Below are 16,875 nucleotides of genomic sequence, written 5' to 3'. Positions count from 1 at the left end.
CTATAGATAGATTCTTAAATAGCTTACCTGATCTATCTCAGCTGCTCAGTGCACCCAAACAAACAGATGAACTAGAGGAAATGACTAGCAGTTTGAGCACCATGTTCTCTAGTACACTTGATATTGTTGCACCAATTAGATTAAAAAAGGTTAGAGAGAAAACTAAAGCACCATGGTACAACAGTGCTACGCATGCAATCAAGAGAGAAACTCGTAACTTATAGCATAAATGGAAACAAACTAATTTAGAGGTCTTTAGAATCGCGTGGAAAGACAGTATGTCACGTTATAAAAAGGCTCTAAAAGCAGCCAGGGCTGAGCATCTCCGCAAACTAATAGAAAATAACCAAAATAATCCAAGGTTTTTATTCAACACCGTGGCTAGACTAACAAATAAACAAACATCACCAGAGCAAAACATTCCGTTACAATATAGTAGTAATGATTTTATGAATTACTTCAATGAGAAAATAGAAAGCATCCGAAACACAATTGTAAATATACAATCCTCTATGATGTCTTATGATTCAGCCTCAATTATGGCCCCTCTAGAACAACTACACCGCTTTACAACTTTAGGACAGGAAGAGCTAAATAAACTTATCATTGCATCTAAACCAACAACATGTTTATTAGATCCAATACCCACTAAACTACTGAAAGAAGTGTTACCTGTAGTGGAAGAGCCTCTTCTTAATATTATTAACTCATCTTTATTTTTAGGTCATGTTCCAAAAATATTCAAGCTGGCAGTAATAAAACCTCTCATTAAGAAACCGCAATTAGATCCAAATAACTTAGCAAATTACAGACCCATCTCAAATCTTCCATTTATGTCTAAAATACTAGAAAAAGTTGTGTCCGCTCAATTGTGCTCTTTCTTGCAAGAAAATGATATCTATGAAAAATTCCAGTCGGGATTCAGACCGCATCATAGCACAGAAACTGCGCTAGTAAAAATTACAAATGATTTACTTTTAGCTTCTGACCAAGGCTGTATCTCAATACTAGTTCTACTCGATCTTAGCGCTGCTTTCGACACTATAGATCATAAAATACTCTTGGATCAACTACAAAACTACACTGGTGTTCAGGGACAGGCATTAAGCTGGTTTAGATCGTACTTATCAGACCGTTACAATTTTGTCTGTTTAAATGGGGAAAAATCAAAGATAACGTCAGTAGACTATGGAGTGCCGCAAGGATCGGTGTTAGGCCCTCTGCTATTCTCAATATACATGCTGCCACTTGGTAATATTATAAGAAAACATGGAATTAATTTCCACTGTTATGCTGATGACACTCAATTATATATCTCATCACGACCAGATGAAAACACTAACTTATCTAAATTGACAGAGTGTCTAAATGATATAAAATGCTGGATGACGTGTAATTTCCTGCTATTAAATTCAGATAAAACGGAGGTACTACTTATTGGTCCAAAAAACTACCCACAAAATCCCTTACAATACAACTTTAATTTAGAAGGATGTCCTGTTACTTTATCCACTACAGTAAAAGATCTGGGTGTTATACTAGACCGCAACTTGACTTTCGAAAATCATATTTCATATATTACAAGAACAGCCTTTTTCCACCTTAGAAACATTGCTAAGCTACGTAACATGCTATCTGTTTCTGATGCAGAAAAGTTAGTTCATGCATTCATGACCTCGAGACTAGATTACTGTAATGTTTTATTAGCTGGTTGTCCTGCATCCTCAATAAACAAGCTACAGTTAGTGCAAAATGCAGCCGCTAGAGTTCTTACTAGATCAAGAAAATATGATCATATAACACCTATTTTATCATCTCTACACTGGTTACCTATTAAGTTACGTATCAATTACAAAGTATTCCTACTGACCTATAAAGCCCTAAATGGTTTAGCTCCTGTGTATTTAACAGACCTTCTATCGCCATACAATCCATCGCGCTCTTTAAGATCACTAAATTCGAGGCTTCTGGTCATTCCTATGATATCTAAGTCCACTAAAGGAGGGAGGGCGTTCTCACATTTAGCTCCTAAACTCTGGAATAGCCTTCCTGATATTGTTCGAGACTCAGACTCGCTGTCCCAGTTTAAAACCAGATTAAAGACGCATCTCTTTAACCAAGCATTCACTTAATGCTTAACCTTTAATACTACTGCTGAATCAGTTCGAATGCATTAACATTATGAACATCAGCTATGCTAATTATTTCCCATCTGCCTTTCTGCTGTTATCTCGGGACGCTAGTCATGTATGGAGTTTGGGCCTAATGACTCAAAATTCATACTCAAACCAAGACACGGGTACGTGCCCAAATCCCTCAACTCCGTTCAGGGCCCAGGTTATTTCCCTGTGTGCCCTCCCGGTTCATGAAGAGGAGGAGGATGCGAGTCTCCTTTGCCCTGCCAGGGCACTGAGAGCTTATGTATCCCGCTCGTCTGTCTTCAGACAGACCGAGCATCTCTTTGTTTTGTTCGGCGGACGCTCCAAGGGACTGGCCGCATCAAAACAGAGCCTATCCAGATGGATAGTCGATGCCATAGCGCTGGCTTACACTTCTAAGGGCCTGCAGTATCCTTTGGGTGTCAGAGCGCACTCCACGAGAGGCGTGGCCTCGTTGTGGGTGTGGTCTAGCGGGATTTCCTTGCAGGATATCTGTATGGTGATAGGCTGGGCCTCGCCGTTTACATTTATAAGGTTTTATAACCTAGAGGTTCCCGCCTTACAGGCCAAGCTGCTGTCGGTCTAGAATTCAGTACTATCTGTCCCGCTGCGCCGGCGCAGAATAATGAGTTTTGCTTGTGCATCGCTCACTGATCGATAGAACAGCTCCATGGGTGTTGAATAACCCGTACTTATACCCAGTTCAGGCTGAACATGTTCACTCTGTCTGTGTGAAACACTGTTAAGATAACTAGCTCCTGTGGGATGCTATTTCATGGGGAATGATGCTTGTAGCCTCTCTTCTCCGACTCTCTGTGAGTCTACGGTGATTATGCACTATATGAGCCCCGGGCTACTGCCCTTGGGACTTTGGTGTCGGATCCCAGTACGCACGGCGTGTTGCATTATGTTCCCCATAGCGTAAGATATTACGCAGTATGAGAGATACTCTCGTAAGAGAACGTACTCGGTTACTAACGTAACCTCGGTTCTCTCTACAGAGGGAACGAGTACTGCGTATCTTGCCGTGCATACAACAGCGCTGGTTCGCTTCAGTGATGAAAACCAGTTTGTATCAGCCTGTCGAGCGTATTTATAGGCCAAGGCCACGCCTATTCTGGCGGGACGTGACGAAATGGGCGCGAAGCGCCCCCATTTGGTATCACGTCACGCAGGGCCTCTCTCGATAGGCTGCTGCTGTTGCCGCAGGGCAGCCAATAAGTGCGCGAGCCGTCTTGCCTATGTCTGCATGCTGCCGTACAGCGTTTTACATTAATTCAAAATTAAGGATAATTTTTGGCTTCAATATCTCGTGGAAAAGAGGTTTTCCCCATAGTGTACACACACACACACACACACACACACACACACACACACACACACACACACACACACACACACACACACACACACTAACGATTATGTTTGCCACTTTTTTGTGCACTGAACTGTAGATTACTCCCTAGTTTACCGCATAGGTTTCCTTCGAATGAGCTTTGCCGCCTCGCACAACCAGCCTTTCACAAGTTAGAAAGAAAACACAAAGCCAATCAGTTTAGCGATGTGTGTTAAGCAGGCGGGACCTAGATCTATTAACCGTTTGTGTTCCAGGATTTTCGCATTTTTCTCAGAACACTCTTGTAAGAGATTTTAATCTAAATTAGATGTTTCCTGGTTAAATAAAACATCAAACCCACAAGACATACCCGGCAACAGTGGTTATATATAAATATATTTAAATTATATTTTAATTGTACACGTCCCTAGCGTCCCTACTAAATTCTACGCCCCTGCTCGCCGGGATCTGTGATGATCATTTGTGTTTAATCCTGAGTTAATAAAAGAAGTTAATAAAGAATAATAAATATAAAGAAGCCTTAAACTCCAACAATCTTTTTGAAACGGGGTGTTTTAACCACACAAACAGCTAATTTGAATGAAGCTCCCATTAAAAATGCTTTCGGCGGTGTCGATATCTGCAAAATTAATCAGATCCAGTTCTTGCCCCGGGTGTAAAGACTAACTTGATTGGTTGTAGCGAGAACGTGCTACGATTGGTCAGCTCAATGTGGCCGTTATCTGATTGGCTTAGGTAAAGGGTGGGTGGAGTCCACTTATTTGTGGATTTTTCTGCGCATCAACGCTAGAAGTGTTTCAAAATCCACAAATGCGTGAGGGGATTTACAAATGCACAGGAACCGATTCACAAATAAGTGAGGGGATTCACAAATGCACAGAAAGCGGTTCACAAATAAATACCAGGCCGAGTTGTGTTTGTGGCATAAAACACATTTATAAATATATATTTTTATTTGCAAAGCTAATTTTATTTATTTGTGAGTTTTATATTTTGTTGTGAAACTCTTTACATTTATTTGTGGATCTTAATCTATTTATTTGTGAATTTGATATATTTTTGTGAATCTCTTTAAATTTATTTGTGGATCATAATCTATTTATTTGAAATAATGGAACAATTCTCACCCCATAGGAAGGGTGTCTGAATCGAGATCGGAATTTTTTAAAGGATATATAAATCCTTATATTTATACACAGTGTCTTGCAACTTCTAATAATAGGTGGTCATGTATGATAATGAATTCATACCTGTAGCTATTTGGTTAAGTTACAACACTCACTTGAAGGCCTACCTTATACGTGTCCCCAATTGTCTCTGTTGAAAAGACAAGACTGTTTATATACAGCATTTTTAGTTTGCATGCAGTTCCCAGGGCCGACCATTAGGGGCGCAGCCATTTGTGAATAAGGAAAGCTTCTGTGTTTATTTAGTCAGCCCAGAGCATCGGTGATAGTTGCATGTTCCCTCGTTTTTCTTTTTCCTTACTTCACTGTGTGCGTCCTTGAGACAGAAACACACACGCATATGTAACTAGTCATTTTATACTCTCCCATCTGAAAATAAAAACCTATAAAGATCCATCCATCCTATTCCCTTGCATTCTAACTGATGCACACTCCGCGATCACACCACTATTGAACCACAGTAGTAAGAAAGTCTCCATAAGAGTCTCTCCCCAATAGAATTGCAAAATGACATTAAATGGTATATGTATCATGGTATTAGGGCTGGGCGGTATATCAAGTTTGTACAATATATCGATATTTTTTTTTTTACAATTTGTCCTAAACATGACACAAGCTTATATTAAGCGCTTCAAAATAACTGGTAAGATATAGTTAACAAGTTTAAAGCAGCTTGCCCTGTCAGATGCTCTTACAGATACTGTTACTGATGCTGACTGACAGATACATAGGCCTTAGAGATGCGCGGTTGGCGGTTACAGCCGCGGATAAACCGCGGATCGGGCGGATTATGTGACGAAAAAAAATATTTTAATTAAATTCGGGCGGGTGGCGGGCGGTTGATCCAATCAAATGAAAAATATATGTATACATTGTTAAATATTTTGTGATGCGGTTGCGGATGAAATAATAGCCCATCCCCACATCTCTAACTGTACGTTAACACCGCCGATTCGTGGACGCTCTGATGCTCTGACGTAGATCGAACACGTGGTCTTTTTTACAACTGTATTTAAAGGGGCCACAAAGCAAACAAGCGTGTCGATCGTTATTTTTGCAGAAAATTGATCGATGGAAAAAACTTAACAATTATAGTGACATGTTTGCTACTGAAATAAACAAATTAAAAGCCATTTGTGTGGTGTGGCTTTTGTGTTGATGGTTAAGTGCTATTATAATTTGCATTCCCGCTGAAAAACAAGCGTTCTAGCGCGAACATATTGCCTATAAATAGTGTTGCGCGCCTTCTTATCAAATTCAAATGATCAACCTCCTCAATTTTGCTTGGGAACTAATTTGGTCGGAACCAAAGTTTACAGGACTGCGTTCTCTGGACTCCTCCCAAACGCAGCACTTCTATATTCCGATTGGTTGCCGCCGGTTGCCGCCGAATCGCGTCATTGCTTATTACCATAAAGTTGACCTGACTTCAACTCTCCTCGCCGCTCTCACCGTCCAAGACGCGCCGCGCCGCTCTCGCCGGAGCTCGCCACCGGCTCTCATTGTTAGTGGTGCTTTCCTCAGTGCTCAGTGCCTCACAGGTATATTCTCCATCTGTAAATGTTAGAAAGTCAAACAAATATGTCCATTTCACTGTCAGTAGAGGACGAGCTTCTGCAAGTGAATCTACACTAAAATTCAAGCTTCCGTTAATGAGCGCCGGTGCGAGCATGCGCGCCAAACAGACGGTCACAATAATAGCGCAATAATTCTGACTAAAATATACATATTGCTTAAATATTTGTTGTTGGAGACAATAAATGTGCCATATGTGGAATTTTAAACCTACAAGTATATTTTTATGAAAGTGACCATTATAATGGGGTAATCAAATGCAGGCTAATATAATTAATTTGTGCTTTTGTTTTTATTTTAATTTTTATTTTAGCCTTTAGTCATTTTAAAAACAAAAGCATTATTTTTGTTTTTAGATTGTAATGTTAGAATGTAATGTGATTTTAACCACCTTTTGCACATAATATATTGCATAGCCTACATTACATTCCCTATATTTGTTTCCATATCCTTCAATATCAACATTGTTTGGATATCATTGAGCAGGATGTGAAATAACATTTTTTTTTTAAATAAAATTTCTTTATCCAAATAGAAAAACGTAGAAAGTACAGAGATGTATATCGTATATCGCCATTTAACCAAAAAATACCGAGATATGATTTTTTGGCCATATCGCCCAGCCATATGGTATGGTCATTGAATGGATATTTATATGGAATGGACCACAGTACCTCAGCCGTGTATCTTAAATATGTTGGTTAGCAGGATGCATGACCGACTAGAAAAGGAAGATGGTCAATCAAAGCCAAATGTAAATTGGAAGGATTTTGTCTAATATTTTAAAGTGCCTTAATGATGATTCATAAAAACAGTACTGTGGATGAAAAACAGACTCATCAATTAGTTCATATATCTTTAATGAGCTTTTGCAGTCTTAAAAGCAACAAAATACTTTCAGTTTTAACAAAAATAAATCAAAATATTGCATTTCTTGCATCAAAGTACCCTTGAATGTGCCTAAAAACCCTCTGAGGTATATGTAACCCTGATTGCAATGTACTTTTCTTGTGGAAGGACATATGTGAACATAAATACCCACACATGCTTGAAACGGGATTCAACAGTGCCATATTGTTGAAGACTAATGGATGAGGGCACGTTTAGTCGTAGTCTAGTGTGGATCTAGAGAGAGCCGGATTCCACTGTCATGTTTATTTAACGACAGCTTGGCATTTAAGGGATAAGAGTCTGCCGTGATTCAGCATGAGTAATTTCACTCCTCTCTCACTTTAATCTCTTTCTCTGCTTTTTACGTCTGTACGCAGATTGGATCACGTGTCATGAGACAGTCTGCTTTTGGAGCAGAGCTGATCTAATTTTGGCAGTTTTGAATTAAAAAAGAGATCATTCTGATTGTCCTCACAAGAGCAAAAAAAAGGAAAAGACTAAATCCCGAAATCATACAACATTTGTGAGTAGTCATCCATTGCTGCGGTAGCTGACTGTTCATTGGGAAATGCAGAAATTAAAGAGAGTAAAAAAAAAGAAAGAATATAATGTTCTTTTTTATGGTAATATTTCATGAACAGAAGATTCTTAATCAACCCATGATGCCTTTTGGGCCTCTCTCAGCCATCTGTTCCTCAAAATGCACTGCGCGCCATCGTTAAACAGCTCAAACTGGGCATGGTACAAAAGTTTGTTAGTTGCATAACTGCTAAGTATTGGTATTAACACATGCTTGGCACCAGGCAGGTGAAGGAAGAAGGGAGGAGTAAGTGCATAGGGCAGGTTACAAGGTGTGTACCAATAGGTGGCACTCTCCCCTTTTTGACTAAGGGTAACCCTGAGCATTTGGGCATCGGGAGGATGTGGGTCTGTAATTGGATGGACACTTGAGGGTTGAAATTTATTTGCATAATCTTAAGCCTTTTGGCTGTTGGAGAGACATAAGTAGATATTACAGAGATACATAGAGTAAGTAGATATTAGTCTGTGCAATACACTGATAGTACAAATTCATTCTGAGACATGAACCCCAAGGACAATACATTCGAGAAGTCCAGATAATGCACATAATTCATGTATAATTCAAGTGAATGAGCATTTGAACTTTTTAAAACTGATTTTTAAAATAGATCTAAGCTATTGATGAAGCTAATGTTAGCAAAATGTGCTTGCAAATACTGATAATTTCTGTCCATGGACACTCTTAGAATAATTTATGGCTCAGTATTTAAATTAGTTTTAGACCAGAGAATATTATTCCATTGCAATTAATATCACAATTTTCATCCTAATTAAATGGCCTTAAATACAATGGCACAATCATGAATTGCAGGTAACGTTAACATTGCTTTTTTTCTATCTTTAAATTGCTCAATAAATCAGTATTGTTGCAATACCCCCCCCCCCCCAAAAAAAGAAATACAACAGAACAACAAACATTACAATTTAAAAATTGAAAGACAAATAGTTTAAACGTGTTAAAATAAATTAAATCCTTACATACCACAAGAGCATGTACAAGAACAGTCTACATGCTATGTAATCAGGCCTTGTCATAGAATACCGATACAAAAAGGCTTTAACATAATTTAGATTTGACAACATATTACATGCTACAATGTATTTCATTGGATAAAAAATACAACAACTTAACAATCAATCAGAAAGGGAAAAAAACATTAAAAGCTCTCATTTATTAAATAGCAAAAAAAAAAAGCAATGTCAAGCATCATATGGAGACATCAGTGACATCATTATACAGAGAGATTAGTGTATATATAATGTTGCGCTTTCAACATGTTATTTCTTGCATTTTAAAACTCAGCAATAGCCGCATTTCCATTACCCTTCAAATTGCGTAAACTGAAATTACGAATTGAAAATCACGGTAGCCGCGGCACCTGGGGGTGTGGATAGACGGAACCAAGAGGAGTGACAGAGATGAGAGAGGGGAGAAAGGAAAAAAAAATAAAAAAAAACTTGGTCCGGTTCCCACAAAGCACTGCCACCTTGTCCTCCACCAGCTGGGCAATCTTCTCCGCGGTGCCTGGCGGTGGTGCTGGATAGCCCTCGTGGACAGCTCGACACTCCTTCGGTTCCTCAGGGCTTGGGTAGTTGGCAGGAATCCCTCGTTCCCTGCTCCTCCCCATCATGGCGGACGACAGCAGGCTCACGTCGAACGGCGGCGACTCCTCCGCTCCCTTACGGACGGCAGCCACCCCTCCAGCACCCAGGCAGCCGGCAACGAGCTCGTTGGCCCCCCCTGCAACTCACTCCAGCGCATCAGCTTGAGCGTCCATGGCGACCGTTCTGCTCACCATGTTTGATGGCACCGCGGATTCCCCACAGAGGCGAGGGCTCTTTGACAGCACGTTCCTCCTTCTTCCCGGGTTTCGGCACCAGTGTAGGAAGGTTAGATGTTATGGGAAGAAGGAGGCGGGAACTGACGAACGATCAACAGATTTTAATAAATAAATAAACAAATACAAAACGAAAATAAAGGTAGCCGTCCCTCACAGACGACTGCTGCCACATGAAACAAAACATCAAATAAAATCCAGGCCTGGCCTCTCTTGTCCTTCACCGTCGTCGCTCCTCCTTTTATGCTTCCACTCCTCCGTGAGAGATACGAGACCGATGCGTTGTGCAGGTGTCGCTCATCAGCAATCACGCCACCAGCCTCGTTATCCCATTTCACAATGTTTTTTAAGTTTTGCGCACATCTGTCATGGAAACGCGGCTAATGATTGCTTTAAGCAATTCATCTCTCTCAGAGTGCATGCTGGGAGTGAGAGGGTGCGTGTGTTAGAGCGAGTTTCTGTTGTGCACTGCTCTTCATATTTTCTTTTGTTTGCGTTTTCACTATTCTTGACTTTTATAGTTTATTATTTGTAGAGATTAATATAGGGTTCTATTAAGTAGTGTGCCTGGTGTTAGTTATGCCATCCACATGACATTATATCTCTTTCATGGTTTTGTGCGTGCCAGAGACGAGTTCTACAACTGAAGAAGTTCTGCAAGTGCTTGGTGAGCAGATAGGACATGAAATATATAATTTCGGCTTCGAGAATGAACAAAAGCTAGAGTTGGTTTTCTCAAAACAGAAGCATTGGTCAACAAGGTTTTTGAAAACAGTTTATGGGTGAAAGAACATTTCGTTAACACTACTCCGCTGTTTGTTACGGCAACCAAAGTGATCACTTTAAACATCCCTCCGGTCATTGTAATTGAAGTTATAGTGAGAGAACTGGCAAGATTTGAAAAAGTGGTAAGTATGGTTAAAACATTCTCTCTTAAGTAGAAGGGCAAACAAAGAAGCTAACGAGATAATTAACGAAACACACCTGAACTGAGGACTCAAATCATTCTGGAACCATAGAAACAAACAGAGAGGGACAACTAAGAGGACAGAACTGAACTAATTAACAAACTAGAAAGTTAACCTAGACAAAGACATGAACAGAACAGAAAAAACAGCAAAAACAAACTCAAAATGTGACACCCCACCCCCCACCTGGAAGGCGCATCCTCGCACCACAATAAGTCCAAAAGGGGAGGGAGGGTGGTCGCTCAGGATGCTGAGAAGGGGGTGGCCAAGGTGGGCTAGGCAGGACAGAAATCCTCCAGGGTGGGACCGAGAATACAGAAAGCCAGGGAGGGGCCGGTAGTTCAGGGAGCAAGAGAGGTGCTTGCAGTTCAGGGACGGCATCTTTGACAGCCTCCGTGGCCGTGTCTGGGAGAGCAGGCGGCTCTGGGACAGCCTCCGTGGCCGTGGACGGGAGAGCAGGGCTGATAGCCCCACCCCAAAATGTTCTTGGGTGGGGCTTTAGCTGTGTGCAGCCCAAACACACTAAACAGCACTCAACACACTATGATGGTCAGAGCTGCACTCTGTGGGCTTAGCTCTGGGGCTGGAGCGAAGGCTCGAGCAGACTCTGGGGCTGGAGCCGACACTGGTGCGGATTCTGGGACTGGAGCCGACACTGGAGTAGACCCGGTAATTTCTCTCACTGGAACCAAAACTGGAACGGACTCTGGAATTTTTCTCACTGGAATGGAGTCTGGAATTTTAATCACTGGAACGGACTCTGGGCATTTCAGTCTTTGAAATTGACTCTGGAATTCCACTCTCAGGAACGGACACAGGGATATCACTTACTGAAAAATACTTAGGAGTGGATTCATGGACTAGAACTGATCTGGGGCGAACTTAGGGGCTACTGGGAGGAGTTCTGAGACAGGTTCGTAGATTAATACAATTGGTACCAAGAGGGCTGGAGTGGGCTGGGATGGTCATGACAGAGCGGTATTGGTATTGGCGTAATCCACCTCTCCGACCATGAATGGTGAGCCACACCACCTCAGAACCAAGTCCAGATACCGCTCAAGGGTTATATCCACAAGGTGAAGTGTGGGTCTAAACGTCTCCAAAACAAAATCCATCAGCTGTTGATCATCCCAGGTAGTCAGATGGCAGTGCTTTATGAACTCCTCCACGTGTGATTCAATATTACGACCATTTTGAAAGATGGAGCATAGTGCATCAACCACTAAGTCAATTGTTAAGTCTTTGTTTCTTGGGTCTTGTATTTTGTCATGGTCGGTGGCTATAATGAAGCGCACAATGAAGGAGATATCCGAAATAAACATTTAATCCAAGAATAAAAAATAAAAAAAAAACAGGAGAATAACTTGGAGGAAGCACAACCACGAACACGCTGACTTCAAACAATCCAAGACAAGGAACTAACAGAAAGTGAGGGCTTAGGTAGAAGGGCAAACAAAAGAGCTAACAAAATAAATAAAAAACACACCTAAAATGAGGACTCAATTCAACCTGTAACCATATAAACAAACAGGAAGGGAAAACTGAGAGCACATAACTAAACTAATTAACAAACTAGAAAGCTAACCTAGACAAAGACATGACAGAACAGGAAAAAACTGAGCAAAAACATTATCAAGAAGTGACGAATATGAGCAATGAGTTTGAATGGGGTTTGTGCTTGAAGGGAACAGGAGTTGTTATCTTGTTTAATTTAAGTTTGAAAGCAAAACTCTTATCTATATATCATGTAGAACCTGGGAGATTACTTTTAGTAAAAGCTGAAATATATAATTGTAATTTTCTTTTATTTATATGTATGCCCCTAATGGTGGTTGGGGTGGGCCTCTAGATATCATTGAGGATAGGGGCCCGTGTAAACCTTAATCTGCCCCTGTAGGTCAGCATTGGCATTGGCAGTGGTACTTTACCTGCCTCTTCATGAAGGGAGGCTAGGATTAATTGATACAGGATGTAGGATTGCTGGTTTTCGGCTACAAGCTGCTCTGAGGCTTTTGTATTGAAGGATGTTAGTTGGGCTAATGTGACTTGTGGTCTTTTGAGAGGAGGATGGATGGGACTAGATTGTAATTGTTTTTTCATTAATTTAAATGACATGGAACTATTCGAATTAACACCTTTTTATAAGACAGTTCTAAAAATCAAGGAACATTTTGAGAATTGTTTGAGAACAAGATATTGTAAGTGGATTATGGATCAAAGAGGAACCTTAAAATCTTGCATTAGCTATGAAAATCTTGAACTCTCCTTCAATGCAGGCTGCTTTGGTAAAAGTCCAGTTTATAAAAGTCTCCCATCTCTTAAGTAGGGGTGAATGGTTTTCTTCGAGGGATATTAAAGCTTGGTATTAGTTCACCCCGTGTTGTAGAAAGATTTTGGACTGAACTTTTGTCTGTAATACCATCAATTTTGTTGTTAGTGAATGAGGAGGAAACAAAACAACATTGTTTTAATGAGATGATTGGGTTTCCATGTTTAGGGGAAAGGCCAGCTGTGGAGACATGGCTGAAGGATTAAGAAAAGTTATTGAGTTGTAAAACTCCAGAACTTCTTTTGTTATGTAATACTTGAAAAAGAGAACTGTATTATACTTGTCTAAAAGTGATGCATTTTGAATCATTAAAATGTGTTTAAGACTTTAAATTGCAAGGATTAGTGGTATTTGATGTATCCCCTTAAGGTAGCTAGATGACTTTGTATAAACTCCTTATTAATTATAGAACTGGTGACCTCCAATGGCGGACAATACATGAAGCCATTATGTTTTGAGTCTGAAGATATGTGTCAGTTATTTTTTGTAGTGTGAAAGGTTGAAGCCAATTTTTCAATTATTGGAAGAATTGAGTAAAAAAAAAAAATCGAATTTACATTAAATGTTTAATTTATGGCCTGTAATATAAGTATCAAAATAGAAAAATAGATGTGTTCATTCTTTTGTAATATGGTCAAGCATTTGAGTTTGAATTATGTTTTATCTCAATTGAAAGATGGACTTTTACAAATGAATGTATGAGGGAAATCATTCATGTATGTAATGTAGTTCTTAATGTTTTTTCTTCTGTTTGTTAAATGAGTGTATACATGTTATGTGTTTATTTATGTATATTTTGTGTTTTAATATATTTTAATTAATATATGTTGGTCTCTAACTCTCTCACGCACGCACGCACGCACGCACGCACACACACACACACACACACACACGTTTCCACCATATTAGTGAGGACATTGCATAGACTTCCATTGATTTTATATCAGGTTATTGATATTTGCTATCGCTTAACCCAACGGACCTTTTCCCCAAAACATACCCATCACAGAAACATGCAAAACACTAGATTTAAATAAAAACACGTTTTGGGCGGATTTATAAGCCTTTTTAACTAGTGAGGACCAGTAAAATGTCCTCACTAGTCGGTTGTCATAATATTTCACTATATAATTAATGACATTTGGCCCAAGTATAGGCAGATCTGTGTACACACACACACACACACACACACACACACACACACACACACACACACACACACACACACACACACACACAAAAACCCCTCTGTATGCTTATGATTCTTTAAAAATAAAAGACTGCATAATGTCATAGATAGGCAGGTCAAAGAACCTGCTAATCAGTGTGTTTACATGAGAGGCCATGCAGTCCATAACAACAAAAGAGTATGCTTATGTATATTATAAATGATCCATAGTTACACATGTACATACACCAGGGAACATTTTTATGGGTGGGTCCCCATAAAAAAGGGCAGTTACTATACCCTTATAATAAGATGAGAACAGAACATAATTTCAAGCCATGACTTGAATTACAATTCATAAATAAAAATCTAAATGTGTTCTAAAAAAACACACAAATAAATGAACTCATTTCATAGCAGATGGACTGTTGCCAGGAAACCCTCTTTAGATGTTAGTTTCTTCCAAAGCAGACTTGGGTGGTGATGTTATTTAAACATACATTTTATAATGTGCTTTGATGAAGGCCAAAAAATAAATCATCTTCAGTTATGATAGCACCTTGTATAAGAACAACAATTTATCAATGCCAAAATGGACAGAAGCACTGAATCTATCTACTCCTACACTCTTGAAAAGGGCATATCTGTAGCAGTGAGAACATATCTGTGTGTTTTTTTAAATGTGTGAATAAAACAAAGAATTTGAGACATACTGTACATAGTCATAGCTGTCCCCAAGGAGTGCTGCCTTCATCCAAAACTTCATTCAACGAATCAAAAAGAGTGGGAAAAGATTATTCAAGATAATAGCTACTGTCAGAAAATAGGTGGACTTCAGTGTGTAGAAAGACTTTTGTAGAGAAGGTGGAACGAAGCCACAATAAATAAAGCATCTTAACTTGTAAAATAAAACAAACCTATAAATGCTGTTGTAAAGATTAATCATATTAGGCTGACTGACAATATTTGTCAACAATAAATATATCGCTGAAGAAGGCTAATTAGTTAGTACCCAAATTGCAGGTGCATCAGTTGCACAAACTGCACATTTATTCAATGTGCCAAGAGGAAAATCCAGCACTTTATTTTACAGTACCATTTGACATGTACATACACATGTGAAATATTACGTTACATAATACATGCTATTATTTTAGGAATTGAAATAACTGTGTGATAACTAGTTACATACCCAAAACCTACCCTTTAAACATAACTCTTACCTATGTAGTTACCTTATTTTATTCAGTGCTTTCTTAAGTACACTGTAGTAAGTGCACATACTGTAAAATAAGTGCAACCGAAAATTCCCCTAGGCATAGATGGACAAAATTGACACCAGACAGAGTAGTATCCAATCCATAATGTCTCTCATAACCATAATGTATGTATCAGCACACTGGGGGACGTGTAATGGTTTGGCTAGGTCCAATGATTGTCTGGAGAGTCGTACAAGGGACAAAAAACATGATCCATTCACAAGACCAAGTGTAACCTATGAAAATAAAAATACATGAATGAATAAATCACATGCATCCTTCATGATGTTTTAATGCTCAAAGATTAAAATGCACCAGTTCAAACAATTGTCAGTGAGTTCTCATTCAACATATCCACAAATTGTTTCTTGTAGAATGGTACACTATCCCACTACACAAGTTCTGGACCTGTATGGCAGCCTTTGATGAATGGATTCAAGCTGTTAAAGCAAAGGATGGCCGTAATTCAATTTAGTATTGCCTGATGCTTCTTTTCAAGCTAAAAGTAATATGGCTGCTATAAGGCTTGTATTTGCTGCTTGTATTCCACCCTGGAATGCTTTACCTGCACATTACTGTGAGTGACTGCTGAGTTTTTTTTTGTGTGTTGTGATGAATGTGTGAAGGAAGAATGTCATAACAAGAGTACCAACAAGTGCTTTTGCAACTTGAATGTCTTTAGAGAGTAGGAAAATCATTCTGTAGTCAAATAGTTTCATGCCAGAGCAATGAGAGGTCAATACATGCTATTCACGCCGACAGAGAGGGAAGGGGCAAAGGTGAAGAAGATTAACATTTAGCCCTCTCAGGACAATCACAGTTAAATCTTCAGCAGCTGACCCTTATCGTTTCTCATTCCTCCATCCATCCGTTAGTTTATTAGCTGGTCATTGTCTTCAGTCACCATTCTCCATTGTTTCTAACAGTGCTCACACTTCTCTGAAAGAGAAAGAAAAAAGACAAATAAACCAAAAGAAGAAAAGCAAGAACTTCAAACAACCATATATATATATATAAGTATGAGTATGTTTGAAGCTAATGGTTAAGAAATATGGCTGTCCTTGCTAACCCATCATGGACAAATACATATGACATTACGCCGATAACCGTTTAATAGTCTAAAACTTGGTTTTCAACCACATTTCACCTTTGATATGCTTTGAAAATGACTGTGTTGACAACTATTACTAAAAACTAACTGAATGTCAGCTTTTATTCCATACCCAATATTGATTTTGCATCACAGTGTCTAGACTTCATTGAAAAGCAAAAGGTCTATCCAGGCTGAGAAGGTTCCGAATACCGCTATAGATTTGCTTATTCATGTTGGCAGGCTTTGAATATATACCTTTTTTGCAGCATGCCCGGTTCCTGCCAGCTATGGCAAACGTGACACTGTAACACTCCACTGTATTAAAATGCAGAGTACTAATAAAATAATAGGAACAAAAGTCACGTTTCTTAGATAAACAAATAATAAGGAGAAAAAAATACTACTCAGCATGGATAGATAAGCAACCAACCCAAGTGTATTTTACAAAACAAAAGAAACTGTACAATAA

At 39.3% G+C, this 16,875-nt stretch overlaps 1 protein-coding gene across 4 annotated transcripts in view; it reads right to left on the bottom strand.

Moving 5' to 3' along the window:
• Window positions 1–14,251: 14,251 nt before the first annotated feature.
• gabra6b (gamma-aminobutyric acid type A receptor subunit alpha6b) overlaps window positions 14,252–16,875 on the bottom strand; it is a 50,454-nt gene continuing 47,830 nt past the window's right edge. For all 4 annotated transcript variants that reach the window (XM_077224872.1, XM_077224871.1, XM_077224873.1 and 1 more), the window contains one exon: window positions 14,252–16,252. In XM_077224872.1, coding sequence (XP_077080987.1) covers window positions 16,243–16,252 — 10 coding nt within the window. In that variant the 3' untranslated portion in view covers window positions 14,252–16,242. The remainder of the gene's footprint in view (window positions 16,253–16,875) is intronic.

This window comes from Siphateles boraxobius, unplaced genomic scaffold (assembly GCF_051911475.1).
Source record: "Siphateles boraxobius isolate OS27281-9 unplaced genomic scaffold, OSU_SipBor_1 92, whole genome shotgun sequence".
In the NCBI taxonomy this organism is placed as follows: domain Eukaryota; kingdom Metazoa; phylum Chordata; class Actinopteri; order Cypriniformes; family Leuciscidae; genus Siphateles; species Siphateles boraxobius.
Note: the sequence above shows the minus strand (reverse complement) of the source record. Positions and strands in the feature narration are given on the sequence as shown.